Source organism: Podarcis raffonei, chromosome 1 (genome assembly GCF_027172205.1).
Source record: "Podarcis raffonei isolate rPodRaf1 chromosome 1, rPodRaf1.pri, whole genome shotgun sequence".
Taxonomy (NCBI): Eukaryota; Metazoa; Chordata; class Lepidosauria; order Squamata; family Lacertidae; genus Podarcis; species Podarcis raffonei.
Genome location: NC_070602.1, coordinates 110,273,398 through 110,290,863, shown reverse-complemented (window position 1 = coordinate 110,290,863; position 17,466 = coordinate 110,273,398). Strand labels below are relative to the sequence as shown.

At 41.0% G+C, this 17,466-nt stretch overlaps 1 protein-coding gene across 2 annotated transcripts in view; it reads right to left on the bottom strand.

Moving 5' to 3' along the window:
* CERS6 (ceramide synthase 6) overlaps nucleotides 1–17,466 on the bottom strand; it is an 84,648-nt gene that overhangs the window by 26,954 nt on the left and 40,228 nt on the right. For both annotated transcript variants that reach the window (XM_053408869.1, XM_053408880.1), the window contains exon 4: nucleotides 8,421–8,478. In XM_053408869.1, the coding sequence (XP_053264844.1) occupies nucleotides 8,421–8,478 (58 nt within the window). The remainder of the gene's footprint in view (nucleotides 1–8,420; nucleotides 8,479–17,466) is intronic.

Sequence of the window (17,466 nt, the reverse complement as noted above, 5' to 3'; positions counted from 1 at the left end):
GTAGGGGGTACTTGTTAAAAAGAAATGAAGCATGGTTCATTATCTGAGAGAAAAACAATTATCAAAAAGCTCTGTATCAACAAAAAGCTCTCGTTTATTAGAAACAGTTCAAAAGAGAACAGTTTAGTTATCTTACCATGCATCCTCTGTTTGTAACATTATAATGTAAAACTTGTATATTATTTTAAAAATACAGGTGTCTTCATGGTGTGTGTTCCAAGTTAATTTATTATTTGGCATTTTTCTAGATGCTGGAAAATTAAGCGCTGGTGCTGAAATGGGAGGGAGGGGTGGTTGCTAGGAGAATGCTACTGATCTATTTACCAGCTATGTTTTGTAAGCAGCAGCTATATAGTGCTTATAAAAATTATCTTCACCGTGGTTCTTTTCGACATGTGAGCTGCTTTGGGCACAACTGTGCCGGAAAGCGGCATAAGCATTTTATTTTGAAATTTCTTATCAATGCTTCCTATCCAAAAGAACTGCACAGCAATGAACAAAACAGAAATCAGGTACAATACTATAGGATCTCAAAGCGACGTACAGTCACATCTTCTGCGATTTAGCTTGCACAATTTCAACCACCCGTGGTTGAAGGCAGGCTGGTTGAAATTGCATAAGTTGAACCTCAGCAAGAAGGAGAACTGAAAACCTATTTTCATGCCAGGCTTTGCTTGGGGTTGTCCAGTGTGGAAGGAGCTTTTAAGCTCTCCACTTTGTGGGGGGTGGGGTGGGGACACCAACAGTGCATCAGCTTTGGGATGCTCTCATGAGATCTCTCAGGCCAAATCAAGTTCACATGAGATCCGGCGAGGAGGCGAAAGGAGGTTGCCCCCTGGTTGCATCACAGTTTCAACAGCAAGTGGCCACACACCCCGGCTATCCCGATTGGTCAGCTGGGGGGTGTGACGCAGCCGGGAGTCCCTATGACGTGGGCAGCATCCTTGCACCCACAGCCAGGTCACTAGGAGGTCCTGGATTGCTCCCTGGGGAAGGGGAGTGGACCTTTTAAGCTCTCCACCTTCCTTGCTAAGTAAAGCCCACTTGGTGCATGTGCTATGGGAGTACTGCAGATTCTCTCTCTCCTTCCTTCACCCGCCAGGTGAAGAGCTACATCTCTTTTTCCTGGCTTTTGACACCTGAGATGTACATTTTAAGACCTGCCTTATTACTGTAGTTTAAAGTTGTTTTAAACTGTTGTTTTAAAATATTGTGTATATTGTGTAGTATAGCATTTTAATATTAATGTTGTTTTAGCCAACCCTGGAACCTTAGGGTGAAGGGCAGGTAATACCATCCACATATACAAGGCCTGGGGGGAACCCCAAGCTTAGTTGGCATGGAATGCTGCCTGTGAAGGAAAATGGGAAACTCAGGGGATGGAGGGAGAACAAAATGGAAAATCCTGAAAAGGGAATGGCTGACTGAACGCTGAACAGGAACACTAAATTCTCAAGCATAGTGTTGCAGAGCCCACTTGTCTGCTGTTTTCCGAGAGGTTTCTGTGTCGTGATGAAATCCTTAACTGTGTTTCGGGCTACAGTGGTTTCTTGCTATCTTTCTTCTGACTTTCCATTTCTGCTGCAAATTTATCCTCTAAGTTTACCTGGATCCATTTGGACGTATCTAACATTTGATAGAACTGCTTAAAGAGGCTACTATCCATAGAAATCCCTACTAAAATGGGAGAGTTCTTATTTTCTAAAATTTGTTGGCTGCTAACACATTTCTGCAATTTGCCAACATGCATGCATGACTCTACTGGTTATACTTTGCAACGCTATACAGGAGCGCCACAGATTGAACAGAAGTATTCTGCCAGATTCTGTGTAGAATATTAAATAAGAAGAAACACAGCCTCATTTCAAGACAGAATTTGCTCTCCACTTCTAAATATACTTAGATGCTATTAACCTCCAATTTTTCTCTGTGACATCTTGGCAATGACAGCCCAAAGTAATGTAATTACTTTATAAGATTATCTTTTGTTTCTCAAAGAAATAAATTACACCAAGGCACTTCAGCAAAGTTAAGGACTTTAACAATCTCTTCCCTTAAACACCATTTCCTTGTCATCTTTGCATAATTGGGTAATACTAGCCTCTTAAAACACAGCTTGTTGATGTCTGCAAAATCATCATCATACAATACAAGAGGGAGTGATGAACACTGGGATCACCACGGATTCCAATCAATGAAAGGAGGGTGTCCTGGACTGAGCTGCTTCCCCCATTTCTATCTAAAGCAGGGCCAAGTATAATTTATCCCTTCCATTGATAGAAGTTTCCAATGTTTTCAGGCCATACTGAGGAAACTTGACAACTGGAAAAAAAAGAAAGTAAAAATCTGGCGGGGTGTGGCCTGAGGAATCATAGCAGGAGACAAGAATGCAGAAGCCCAAAGGAAAGTCAGAGATAAAATACTTTACAACAGACTAGAATAACATTTTGTGTGTGGGGGGGGGGGAGGATCTTACTAAAATTTTTAGCAAAACTGGTCTCAAACCACAATCTCCTTGATAGTAACCTCCCTCTCCTGATGCTCCCGAAGCAAGCAGGTAATGAGATCCTTCTTCCGCTGAATCAAATGAATATTCACTACTCATTGCAACATCCCTTTGTCATGCAAAAGAAAAAAGCATCAGAGATTGTGCTACTCTGACATTCCTCTCTGCAAAGCTATCTGGTCTGTTGAATGTTTAAAAAGCATGTTTATAGACACCCAAGCCCTAAACTCAAGTTAATCCCCAACACAGAAAAGTGAATTACTAGGCAGAAGCGTTTTGTCCATCACAATAAATTTTGAAGTACTTCTCTGTGTCACAACCAAGCAAGTGGTGGTGTAATTATGTGCAGGGATGGTATAATGTCGGAGAAGACATGCTTGGATTAGACCTCTTTTCCCAAGCAGTGTGTGGCAAACCAAACAGAATGCAACATTGACAAAAGCAAATGGCAAGCGTAAAACCTGAATGTGTGCATGGATTTGGGAGTCACAGATCTTATTTCCAACTCTTCATAATATTGCCAAACATTTATTCAGCTATCATTATCCTCCCTCTGATAAAGTACTGATATATTTGGATAAAAACTTTAAAGAGCAGTAAGCTGCTGCATCTATCAGAAAAATCCAACATGAGATAGACTTCTTCAACCTTTGAAGCATGAGTCTACAGACCTCCCCATAAGTGTTCAGGAACAAAAGCTAGCCTTTATGGGAGAAGGCAGTTATTTTCCAAGGGTTTACAATAATTGGAAATCTCTCCTTGCTCAGAATCTAGAATTGACAAGATTAAGGGCCACTTCAGACTTTCACTAGAAGCAGCAAATGGAAGCCAGAGCATCTCATTCTCACCTCCAGATTATAGCTGAAGGGAAGAGATATTCACATCACAGGGATATATACCGTATTTTTCGCTCTATAACACGCACCTGACCATAACACGCACGTAGTTTTTAGAGGAGGAAAATCCGTAGGCATGCCACCCGTAGGCATTCCCTCCATAACACGCACAGACATTTCCCCTTACTTTTTAGGAGGAAAAAAGTGAGTGTTATGGTGCAAAAAATACGGTATATTCTGCCCTGCATCAGTTGAACATGTACATCCCCAAAGGGCAGGGATGGAGAACTTGTGGCCCTCCAGATGTTGATCAACTCCAGCTCCCATCAACCCCAAGCAGTGCATCCAGTGGTGATTGATGACAGGAGTTTGCTCCAAGAACATTTGGAGGGCCACAGGTTCTCCACCCCACCATAGTAAATGTAGCCCTTTTTTTGGATCTGGCTCATATTGGTGGAAGAAGGAAGCATGGCTCACACTCCCTCTTGCAGCTTCTCATAAACATCTAATGTGGTCCACAGAATCTCGAATTCCGACTTCAGTCACAGGATCATAGAACTGGGTTGGAAGGGATCCTGAGGACCATGTAGTCCAACCCCTTGCAATGCAAGAATATGCAGCTGTCCCATACGGGGATCAAACCTGCAACCTTGGCTTTTGTTCTCATTTTTTTCTTCATCCCACCCTAGTGCCCCCCCCCAACAAAAAACACTCTTTCAAAGAAAAATGCATATTTTCTGAATTTGATGCTGTAGAATCCTAAATACAGCAGAAGCAATTAACAAAACAGTTCCCCTGCTGCATCCAAAGGCTTACTTATGGACTGATTGTACCACCGGCACAATAGATATTCTTTGCAAGAGTGTGGAGTTCATTATGTTGTATTGATTTTCATGAGTTTCTAAAATGTATTTACAACAATCAGTGAAACCCTCCAAGCGATCAACTGAATGAGGTGAATAACTCGGCGGGATACACGTCACTATTAAAAGAGCCAAGATAAAAAGCATCCATTAAGCACAGAATGGTAACAAGTCTTCCTGCTAATTTCTCAAAATGGCCTCTTTGGGCACCATGGTAACGTGCCTGGAAACTAAAAAGAGAAAAAAAGGGTTTCTAAGAATTTATCCTGTGTCAAGGACACCATTGCCAAGAGATTCTAAAATGCAGCACTTGCATTCTTTGCCTCAAAGTACAAATGTACAAGTGCTGAAACTACTTTTGGACATTAAATTACTTTTAAAAATGCATATATGTATGCAAAAAGGTTTGATGACACCACTGTAAAATGAATAGATGAAGGCAGGTTTGAAGCTGAAAGATGTCTCAATTCCACTAAGTTACAAGTGGTGAGCCCATGCAACAGTGGAGGAGCGACGGTTTCACCCATCTAGGGATGACAGGAGATGAGTCCCAACTTCATGTGTTCCCTCTGTTACCTTATGTAGCTAATGAGTCATACAAAAATCCTATCTTGCTGGGCAGGGACCCTCCAAGGTATCTGTTAGCCAATGCAATCTTCAAAGATGCCGCAAAATACATTTTCTAGTTATCTGCTGAACATATCATGTACCTATCATACTAATTTGACTACACCCAAATTCAAAATTACAGGAAGGATCTTTATATTATTTATAATGAAGCTTAATTCAGGTAAGGCTAAGGCACGCTTAGTACGAGGTTCCCTAAATAGGAGTGGCAGGGTTCTACTTGTTCCCTCTGAAGAAATAGCCTGGGGATACTTCTGGATCTGCTACTGTTTCTGGAGGCACAGTGGTATGGAATGCCTTCCACTGGCTTCAGCTGATGGCCGAGCTGTGGCTGTACCTAGATGGGGTAGTCTAACTTCTTGTCCATGTTTTGGAAAGCTCCAGGTTAGATAAATGAAATATGTTATACTGAACTGTTATATGTGGGAGGTAGTTTAGAAACTGCAGCTAATACACAATGTGGGAGCCAGACTACTGAGTAGAACAAGGCAATCCTAGCATATAATACCAATCCTGGCCCAGCTGCCTTGGTTACTGATTGGTCTCTGGGTTTAATTCAGATTTCAGCCCTGACAACTCACTTCCTTTTTTATTGTCTTATCGCTGTCCTGACTCTTAAAAATTTTGCTTCTGTCCTTTTTTTCTTTCCTTCTAATATCTTATCTAATGTGTTAAAATTAATTTTAGATGTAATTTTGGTGTAAGAGATGAAGCTTTTATATTTTTTGCTTTTCTTTGTGGTACAAGAGGTAAAAATACAGTTTAGATTTCATTAGTATCTTTAGGCACCAGGCAAAAACATTCCCCTTCTCTCCCTTGCCTTTGGCTAATTAAACAATCTATGTAGTCTTTTAAACTGGGGGGCGGGGGCGGTATTGTTTTTGTTTGTTACTATATGATGTAGTTTTGTGTCTTTACATTGTAAAATGCCCTGTGTTGCTCAGTTGAAGGGCAGTATAGAGATTTTATTAATTAATAAGGAAAGGCTTGAGTAGAAAACGGTTCGTTTTCTTACGGAATGAACAATTACAAACAGGTTGATCTTTGCCTGACTTTTTGATTTTTCAGTCTGATCCCTGCAGAGCTATGTTGTCTGAAAGATTCAACAGATGCATAAAGTATCAAGCTTGATTTCTGAAACTTTCCTAAAACCTGGTGCTCACAGCACCAATCCATGCACTGGACTCCTTCAGATGACTGTGCTTAGTTTCACAGAATCCCACCATGTAGTTGATCTTACGAAACTGTTTCTTGCAGTATCTTAATTAATTAACAGAACTGAAAAACTCTAGGGATTCTTTTCTATCTTGTCAACTTCAGCTAGCCATCCTTGCCTGACCTCTCCCTGCCCCCACCCCGCACCTTGCCTTCTCTTCAATTCAATTCCTGTCTTGTGTTCACCTCTGATCTACAGCACTATTAAGCTACCTGAACACAGAAATTCCTTGCTCCTTAGAGCTGGCAGAGTAGCCCACTTCCAGAATTGACTCACGATAGTGATGCACATTATAATTTCAAACTGAGAAAGATCTCCACCTAAAAGCCTTGTTCAAAGAGAGAGAGAGATGCCGGATTAGCTCACATGTTAATTAAGATGCAAGATTCAGATCTGTATGCCTTAATGCGCTTTGATATGATTTCATACCACACTGATAACAGTGTGGTACTACAACTGATACAATGTTCAAAGGCCTATTGCAAACAACAAAATAGGTGGATGCTGTACCGTTCTGGGCACTCTTGGATGACCCGAGATCCAACTCAGTTGCGTCAATATGACTTGCCAGCATAATTAGAGAAATTATCCATCTAGGTTATCCACTATAACTGCCAAATGGAGTATTTAAGAGCAGCATCAGAAAAACAGTGGGCTGGAGAGGACATGGTGAACACAGATAAGATCCACAGTGTTTTCGTCTGGCACTTCATTCCTTCATGATCTAGGTCTTGGTATGCAGTTGGGCTGCTGTAGCTGCCAGTCAAACTGCTTCAGGGTCAGGCGGGCAGCATGAAAGCAAAGCAAAGGACATAGTACTGACACCACAAACTGTTCCTTCTGCTTCACCTGTGCTGTGCTCAGTTAGGCAACTCTAGCTCACACTTAAATAATCAGAAGTGGGTAACTGCCTCTCTCTCTCTCCATATATATATATATATTCTAAATAAGGAGTAGCAGGTTAACGCTGGCTCTCCAGGAAAGTTCTTTGCTCAGCGGGGCTTACTCTTGGTTAAATCCTTAGCTGTGAAGCCACTGATTTCAGTTTAGAAAAACTTAAGTTCCATTAACAGATCAACCCTTACCAGAACAGAATGAGAATGCTGCCAGGAAAGTAAACAACAAAACCTTTTGCGTTTAGCACTATGTGCTTTGGGCAAATGTACAAGTATGCAAAGCTTAGCGTCACAATTAATTCGGTCAAACAATGATCCAGCAGATTGCACAGGGCGGGCGATCTTGCCAAATGCTACTCGGAATCAACATCTGTTCACAAAATCTCTGATAGCTTGGGATACTGACAAGGGATCCAAAGTGGTAACATAACAGCATAATCATGTTTGTGTATCATGCTCCTTGTTTAATTCCACAGCTGTGAAATATGGGCAAGTTACAGTCAGTACGTTCAGTGTGGGGGAAAATTAATCTTAATATCTTCAGCCTGCTATATATGTCAAGCTGGAAATCTAGAAACAATAAAGCTTATAGAAAAACATCTGCAGCACTTAAGTAGAAATTCTGAAAGCTAAACTGTTCATGTTTTGTTTACGTCCTCTGAACAAGACAAAATCTACTCTTTAAATAAATGCCATCCTTTCCCAGATTGCTTTCAATCCTGAAAATAATGGTTCCTGAATTTTATATACACACACACACAGCGCCATAAAAGCTACCAAAGGAGCAACTTGATGCCTGATTACAGGCAAAGGGTGAACAAGAGCTGGTTCTCCCATTCATTTTGAATATACAGGGGAATATACAGGCATCCATAGTGGTGTATAAAAGAGCACATTTAACATAGAATGACCAGTGAAGGCAAGTTTAAAGTATGCCAGCCTGAGCAATATATTGTAAGCTTTTCATACTTCCCAAATAAAGTAGTGTGCTGAATGCTCGGAAACAAGCCAATCAACCCAAACCCCACACTTGTTTTCTAAGGTTTAGAAATGTTTTTTATGATTTTTTTGATGGCCAGTTGTGGCTTAGCTATTAAATCTATGCAAATGTGATTGTCACATGTGACAAACTCTAAGTTGGGAACCTGTCTCCAGTTCATGAGATGCTTCATTTGAGCATCCTGGTGCCAATAAGGTCTCCCACCCACGTTCTCTGGACAACCCCCCCCCCCCCAATGGAGCGAAGCACATAAAGAGAAGCTTTTCATCCACATTATAAATAAGAGTGAGCAGCAGCTTACACACATGTCACAATTCTCTCCAGCTATTGTCTGCAATGTATTTCTAAATCACCTTATCCTGTGTCATGATATGAAGAGGCTGTGGTTCACCTCCTAGAAGATCCTTTCTCAGACACACATAATAAGAAGCACAATGGGACATTAACACTAATTTCATTATTCAAATGGGCCTTACCTTTTTCAAGAGTCTGGCTCCATAGGTGAATATATAAAGGTAAAATGTAAATCTCCACCTGCAAATAAAGTAAAATATATTTATCTTGTTAACCTTGCTTAGGTTGCCCTGAGAAGCTGCTTATAGGAGAGCATATAAATGCCCCCTAAAAATTGTATTTTATGTGTCACACATCTATAAATCAATATTTGGGCCAGAACTGGAACCTGATCAAAAGTTTAATTCACCCATCACAGCCAAACAATTAAATATATACCGTATCTGAGAGCCAGATGAAGCCAAGCAAATTAAACTCAGGTTGGTCCCCCCCCCAAGCTAAATGCAAACTGATCAAAATAATGTCCATGGTAGTTACGTTTGGCTCAGTAAAAGTGTACATTGCTGAGACAAAGGTTGCATACATGGGTCGTATACATACAGTGCATACAAAAGAATCTTGGTTTCCATTTATGTTAAAGTGTGACTACCTCAATAGCCATGTTAGAAACCCAGATATATAACTTAGGCTCCTTAATGGCTCCTTAAACCAGGGTTATAGTCGGCAAAACGGAATGTCTAGTTGCCATTTTTGGACCAGACGGCTTGAAAGTCACATTATTCAATACGACTTTTTAATTCCTGAAATTCAATCTGATTGTGCAGATAAAAAATAATGGGATAGAATTCTACAGGATGTGTTGCTAGTGTGTGAAAACAGTCAAGACTCAAGGGTCCCCAGGCCTGCACCTCCAGATGGTGGAGATGTCAGGTGCCATTCTGGTGCTCAGGCATCTTCACTTGACCGCAAGTGACTGACAGCCAGGTGCAAAATATGCCTACTGCCTGGCGAATTTCAAACTCTGCTCAATAGGTGAAACACAAATGCACTGGGGAAAATGAAGAGTTACCAAACAATGGATTCTAAATATCTCAGTAAAGCTTACTGTTTCAGGGGGACAAGTAACCTCTAATAATGGACTGTAAAGTACCCTAGAAGCATTTATACCAGTGGGAGACCAGTTTTGTCCAACAGTGTAAACATTTCAGAGTCAAAAGATGTGAACTGCACAGACAACAGACTGTAGATGAGCACAGACAACCATTGAATGGATTACTGCATGGAAACATAGGAAGCTACTGTATACTGAGTCATAATGTTGGTTCATCTAGCTCAGTATGTAAGGTCACCCTAGGTCTGGAAGTTGCAGCTGCTGTTGATCTACCTAGCTTTCTTGCTGCCCAATGAGTATGTGTCAACACTAATTTTGTTGCTATTTGCTACAGTTGCATATAAACTACTTGGATCCCACAGTTGAAGAGCTGGTAACCATGAGATTGTTCAAAGGCATTCTCTGCTTAAGGAAACGTATGATGGGCAGATTAGAGCTTGTCATTACAATTTAGGATGCAAGCAAAAAAATTAGTTCAGTGTTTCATCAGTATCTGCACTGACAGTGTCCAACTGTTCTTTTCTGTTCATGAATTCTAATTGGAATTCTGGAAGGCATCTGTTAGCCAGGAGACACACTTAGATTATATGGCATTATTTGATTGTCACAATTAGCTTTATTTCTTAAACCACCCTCAAGTTTGTATAGGTAGCTTCATATCTGGTTTCAGTTTTTCAGTCTTAAGCTTGTTGAGCGTGGTAATGTTCAGTGTTGCTTCTGCCCTTCCAGAAAATAAATTCACCAAGTGGTGAATGCTTCGTCACTAGTCAGAAAGGGCTCATTTCCTGAGGCTAAGGAGCTTGGGCTCCGCAACCACCTGGATGGCAGACAGGTGAGTTCACACCTGTTCACATGGCTCACACCAGCTGCAGGCTTAAGCAGAGATTGCCAAAGAACAGTGCAGTCTTCTAAAATAAGCCCATATTAATACTGATTATCACTAATATCACCGATAATGTCAATGTAACAAGATCTGTGATGGCAAAACAATGGAAGGGTAATATTAAAGAAGATCTTCTCCTTCAATTATGAATTTAAAGCATGCAGGCTAAGATCCACTGTATCACCTAAAATGCTATAAACTGCCTGTACTTGTTTCTATTTTTGCCCTCTCTGCATGACTCAGGACAGGATTCAAAATGTTCTGAAACCAACAATGTGAAAAAGCTTTAAAATTACATATTGCAAATTGCGAAGAACAAAAAGAAGTCAGCTGGCTTATCTGCAAACGGCTTTAGGGACCAGAATTGCAAGCACAAATGACATTTTAAATTACAAGTTGTTACTTCTGCAGTTACTTAACAATTTCCATAGTTGGCCAGAAAGGGAAGCAAACAAAGCAGCCAAATCTGATAAAGATTTTGTAATTGTCATAGGGTTACATATACCCATGTGGTTATTTCAGGCGATTATGGGTGGGATCACAGGCACTGGCATCTCATAAAAAATCCACATCAAAGCAAAGAACTCTCAGCCCATGGAATTCTCAGGATCACATTACCTTTGACACAGCAGACTGGACCCACTGATGAAGTCTGCTGTGCGGAAGACAATATATAAAATGCAAAAAAAGGAGACAAAGGGTCGCTAAACACTTGGGGTAGTATGCCGGAGCAACACAACCTGAACAATCATGCCTTCATTATGACACTATCTACTCCAGGGAAAACAAACAGGCAGAACCCGCCCCCAACCCTCTCTCTACAGCTAGTGCTTCAAACGCCAGGAGTCTTCTTTTCTTGCCAATTATTTTTATTGACATTCCATATTTTTAAACAAATTGTCACCAAGTTAATACAAATTCAATACAAATTTAAAAGTGGATTTCCCACCCACCTCAGATGTCCCCACTATTTTCCTTCCTCCATTATCGCTCCCAATAAAATAACTTTTCCAGCTATAATTCAAAATACATTCATCCCTTCACCTCTACACATCACCTGTTCAATTACCAATTTCTGCTATGGCTTTTATACATTGTTATAACCTGTCCTCAAAACAGTCGAGTAGAGTAAATCCTCTTCTATCTATCTATCTGTAATAGTCGTTCATCAATTTTCAAACATTTCCTTCTGATTCCTCCTGAGTAACACTTTGCTTGAGAAAAACAGATAATGCTTCCTCCCAGACATCATACACACATTCCTCCTTAACATGGCCTTGAACATTGCTGTCTGACATGTGGCCCCAGTAATAAACAACTCAGCCTCATGGTGCAGCGTGCAGAGGGTAAAAATAAAACCCCTAGAATTTTTTGGTATAAATGTATAATATACATTCCTCTCCCCCCCCCACCAACGCTGCCAATCTCCCAGCGTCACCCACCCTTCACATTTCGCCAAATTTAATCTTCAGTTTTACATACAACCAGCTCATTAATAAATAAACGCAATCCATATCTCTTCTTTTCTGTCTGAAAGTCTCAGAAGCTGTCAAGATGGTATACACTGTGGCTTTCCAACTTTAGGCTTCAAGCGGGTGGGCTGATGTAATCTCAACAAAATCCCTATCTCCTCTCCATCCTCCCCCATAAACTAATTAATCTTCCTGCAGTCCATCCTGCTGACCCTCAGTTCCATTACATCCAACTCAACAGTTTATTCTCTTCCAAGTGCTTAACAGTCAATCCAGGTTGTTACCAATCTTTTCTTCTTTACTATTTTTTTTTCATAATACGAAGTTCCAAGGGGTGGTCAAAATCCCTCAAAATTATTACTCTCCATCTTCTTTCAGGTAAATCCCTTAGTTATATATATTAAAAAAATCCATTGCAAAGAGGTATCTTTAAAGTCCACTCTTCCCAAAAACTTTGCATTCCATTGCTTTAGGGGAGGGTAGATAACACAGATCCCCAAAAAACCATGACTTAAAGTATTGCCTCTCCTCCTTCCACCATTCAAGAAAAGCATAAATCAGCGCCTTTCATTTGTTAGGGAAAAATCCTTCCCAATGTTTTCTCCTCCACCATAAATCAAAATCTTTTTTTGGGGGGGTGCCTCTTCACTTGCCAATTATGTCCGAATTCAAGGGTATTCCACAGCTTGCCATGGTAGCTTGCTGGGGCTGTCCTTGGACAGAGCCAATGAGCCCAGCGCCCTCGCCTTTTCATCTGGGAGACGGAGATTTCCATCCCTGCTCACACACACACAGAAAGGCATTAACAGACAACTGTGGGTTGTGCCGTTTTGATACCCTCAAAAGGTTAGGGGAGACATGCCCCTTACCCCTCATTAATCTCCACCTGGGACCCCTCCCGGACGCTGGAGCACCCAAGAGGGCGATTTGCCGGGTTCACTGCAAAGCAGTCCAAACGCCAGGACTCTTGCTTCCCATACAACCTCTTAAGCAAATACTGAATATGCAAATCTTGAATAGGAAACAAGTACCGTAATATCAGGCACAAATGATATGTTCTGCAGGAAAGCTGTAAGGGGAACGTCTGGTGTCTGTTTTTACTTTAATGCAACACTGGGGAGGGAACAAATTTCATCAGATCCTGCATGCAAAGGTGGGTGAACAACCACATTTATGGGAGGGATTCTTAAACTCTTTCTTCCCATGCAATCTAAATCCTCCCACTCTCAAAGATGCTGTGAGCTGAAAGGCAGGAGGATTAATTTTTGCATGATTGCTTAAGCATTAAAATCAGCAAGAAGGTGAAATGTCCAATGCAACAATGGTTTTACTTTTCAAAATAATATTGGCCTCTATGATTAGAACTCTTGCTAATTGAGGTTCTCATCAATCACTGAAGTTAACTCTCTGTGAGTGGGTAATTTCATAAGAAGGGTTTTTTAAAAAAAGTATCCAGGGCTTTTTTTTAACCTTAAAATATATATTTTGGATATACTTTTTATCAAAACTTTTCATTATACAGTGCATTAAAAACCAAACTAAACTAAATAAAAAGGAAGAGGAAGAAAGAGGAGAAAGGTAGGAAGGAGACAAAATATATAGAGAGCCCTCTATCAGAGGTAGATCTTAATCATTATCCCACACAGGAGCTTCCCTTTCTTCTCCCACCCTCCCACCCTGGGAGATCTTCCCTTCCCTGCCTCGCAGACAGACTCAAGTTAATTGCGGGCTTGTAAACTTTCAATAATACACACTACTGATGTTAGGTAACCTGAGCTAGGCATTAAAACTGCTGAAACTTGAACAAAACAAATTTCACAACATGGCAGGTGTAGGGATCAACTACTCAAAATTGCTCATATTGCCCTTTTGATGCATGCAAGGGAAAGATACTTGTGGTTTGATCATTCATGTTATAGAAGCTTTTGGGATGTGGCTGTGTAAGCACAGTTATGGTAAGCTATTTTCCTCAACAGCTGGAACAAATGAAACCTGGTATGGTTGGGAAGAAATGCGGCCATAAAGATGTCCATTTTACTGAAACCTTTCTTCCTTTTATAGCATAGCCTCCAACATTTCTCTAATGGAAACAGGGACATCCATACCCTCCAACATTTATCTGATGAAAACAGGAATGCCCTAAGGAAAACAGGACATTCCAGCATCAAATCAGAAACCGGGACAGCTTCTGTAAATCCAGGACTGCCCCTGGAAAATAGGGACACTTGGAGGGTCTGTTATAGCCTCACTTTGCCTTGATCACTTAACAAGTGGTTTATTTAATGGCAGGAAGAATTGGACAAATTCATCACAATGGGTAAGAAGAGCAGGATTTGCAACAGCACTCTTTATAGGCCACGAGTCAGGGGAGATCTAGGAATGCCAAATTTGAAATTGCACTACAAGGCTCTTTAGCTAAAACATTTAATTCAAACTATAATGATATACCATGGGTACAAATCAAAACACTGCCCCCAGCTTCTGCTGTTCAGGCACTGCCATTATCATACCTTTGCTGGCCAGCCATTCATAAGGTGAACAACCATTTCTCAAAATGAACCTACTGATATGGAAGAGAAGAAGCACTATCGATAATTCCCATTTTGGACCATCCAAAATTCTGCTCAACAGTAAGTATAAACATTTTGAACGCTGCAGTATCAAAGGGATTTGCAATATCGAAGATTTCATCCACAGGGGGCAGCCTGTGACTGCATAGCATATAAAGGGGTAAACTGAAGGATGCAAACCTAAATTGTTTCAAATAACACAGGCAATGATGTGCATTAGCTGAAGAGAGGAGGGGATCTGTTCCCTAATGGTTTACAAACGCTACTGTGCTACTACTTCACTCCCAACACAAGGATTTCACTTATGCTATTTGCATGAATTTAACAGAGCAGACCATGGGTACATCGGAGGGTATTAGGAAAGTGTGGGGAAACAATCTTAGGAACAGTGGGGAAAAGTTTGGTCAAACCCTCCTCTATATACCATTTCTGTGAGAGTACAGAAAGCTATCCTAAAATTAATATTGTGTTGACACTGGACTCCTGTAAACTCTCATATCTAGCAAAGAATGTTCCTCCTCTCTTTTGGCAAAGATGTGGTGAAAGAAGATCGCTGTGGTAGAGCGCTCCTCTAGCTCAAATGTTTCAGAAGGAGGTATTCTCAGAGATAAATAGCTTTACCGATCAGCCATTCCACTTAGATATTAGCTCTTTTCAAACAAAGATTTGCTTGCATTGTTATTGGCTGAAGCTCATTTACATGGTAGAAAGGAGAAACGACTCCCACAAAATGTGGACAGTACGATCAAATTTAGAACATTGCCTTGTCCAAACATCTGACCCAAAACAGGAGAGTTAGCCTAGATAGGGCGAAATGAGATCTGCTTGATGCAATGATTCTCATTTATCAGCTATGTTAATATTCATGGAGACACTCCTTGTCCTCCAGCGGCCCACACAACTATGTGGTGTTGTCACAAACAAAGATTGCCATGAAAATTGTAGGACTCAAATAATTTATTGCTGTGTTTACACTCAGCAGACCTACATTGTTTGTTGATGGTTGTGTTGCGTTCGAGACTTTATGTACTACTATGAAAATCAGTAACACTTTATATATATAAAAAAGAACAGGGAGATGCACCACAGCAAAAGGAAGGCTCTTGTTAAAAAATGCAAAGTAGCAGGTAACTTATGCAAAGCAAAATCTTTCTGTTGAATTACTGTATTTTTTGCTCTATAAGATTCACTTTTCCCCTCCTAAAAAGTATAGGGAAATGTGTGTGCATCTTATGGAGCGAATGCAGGCTGCACAGCTATCCCAGAAGCCAGAACAGCAAGAGGGATTGCTGCTTTCACTGCGTAGCGATCCCTCTTGCTGTTCTGGCTTCTGAGATTCATAATATTTTTTTTCTTGTTTTCCTCCTCCAAAAACTAGGTGCGTCTTGTGGTCTGGTGAGTCTTATAGAGCGAAAAATACGGTATGTGGTTGGAGACTTGACTGGCTTCCGGTTTTCTTCTTGGCTGAGGATTTTAACAGTAGCTTTAATATTTTATAGTAACAGCATCACTTGAGACCAGTGTTATCCTAAGCCAACATACTCACCATGCATCTCTGAGATCATCAGAGGAAAATTTAGTGAGGCCAAAAACCCAAGGGTTGGGGGAGGAGGGAGAAGAGATACAACACAATACACTACATTTTTGTAGCTGTATGCCATCAATAATATAGTACGGCTGGATAAGTAGGCCAGAAACACGCAGTTGAACAAACATGTTTCTTAAAAAATAAAATTTCATGAACCCCTCTCCAGCTGTTCCCAGCTGCCTAATTATTCTGGCCACCTGTTCAATCAAGGTCAGTTCAATGCAATTCTTTCCTAAGAGTGTATTTCTAGGAAGGGCTTTGCAAACACTAATGGATCTTGATCATCTGGAGGAAATGCAGGAAAAGCGCTCAGCAAGGAAGTACTTTGCCATGACTCAGCCATGTCTGCAAAATGCAGCATTTAAATTACAGTACAATTCTCAATTCGGAAAGCAGATTTTTAAAGAAAAAAGGGATGGGCTAACAGGTTATCTAATGACTGCTGCTCAACTTTGGACTTTGGTCAATTTCCCCCTCCCCCAAAATTAGCTCCAGAGAGTTATAAGTCTCTCCAAAACAAGGTAGAAATTGGCAAGAGTGAAATGGCAATCACTAATCCTCTGCTGTTTGCAGAGGCGTCCACTGGATCAAAAGCACTTCTGTGAGTGCAGGATCACCATTTGGATAATTATAGCTTCTGCCAGGGCATTAAATTGGATTGAGTCAGGGCTTTTTCCCAGCTGGAACTTGCTGGAACTCAGTTCCGGCACCTCATAGGTGGGTGCCATTGCCATTCTAAGAGAATGAGGGAGGTGTTCATGGTGAGTTCCAGCACTTCTTTTTCTAGCAAAATAGCATTGGATTCAGCTAATATCATTTCAGTTTTTACACTTACCATCTAGCTTTATTTTTAATGGGCTAATTGTTCTGATTTTTGATTTTTTTAAAATCACTTGATGGGTGGCTTTGAATACTTTTAACTGATAAGCAGCTAAAATGTAGTAAAGGTAAAAGTAAAGGGACCCCTGACCATTAAGTCCAGTCGTGGCCGACTCTGGGGTTGCAGCGCTCATCTCGCTTTATTGGCCGAGGGAGCCGGCGTACAGCTTCCGGGTCATGTGGCCAGCATGACTAAGCCGCTTCTGGCGAACCAGAGCACCGCACGGAAACGCCGTTTACCTTCCCGCCGGAGCGGTATCTATTTATCTACTTGCACTTTGACGTGCTTTCGAACTGCTAGGTTGGCAGGAGCAGGGACCAAGCAACAGGAGCTCACCCCGTCGCGGGGATTCGAACCGCCCACCTTCTGATCGGCAAGTTCTAGGCTCTGTGGTTTAACCCACAGCGCCACCTGCATCCCTTAAAATGTAGTAATAGTATATAAATTAGTTAAATATATTTAATAAAGTAGATAGGTGAGCCCCCAAAGGTTAGTAAAATATCTAACTCTTGGAAGAAATGCAGAACAAATGTTTGGAAATCACTCCAGCTGAACAACCTCTGCCGCCAAGGGCACTGTATATTCCAAATTACCGGTAATTAGTCCCTGTGTCTTGCCTTCAGGGAGATGAGAATGGGAGGCGAACACAACTTACCCACAAAGTAAAGATAGCCAAACAGATAATCAGATGGATTTTGCAGGTGTGCTATTTGCGTTGAGCAAT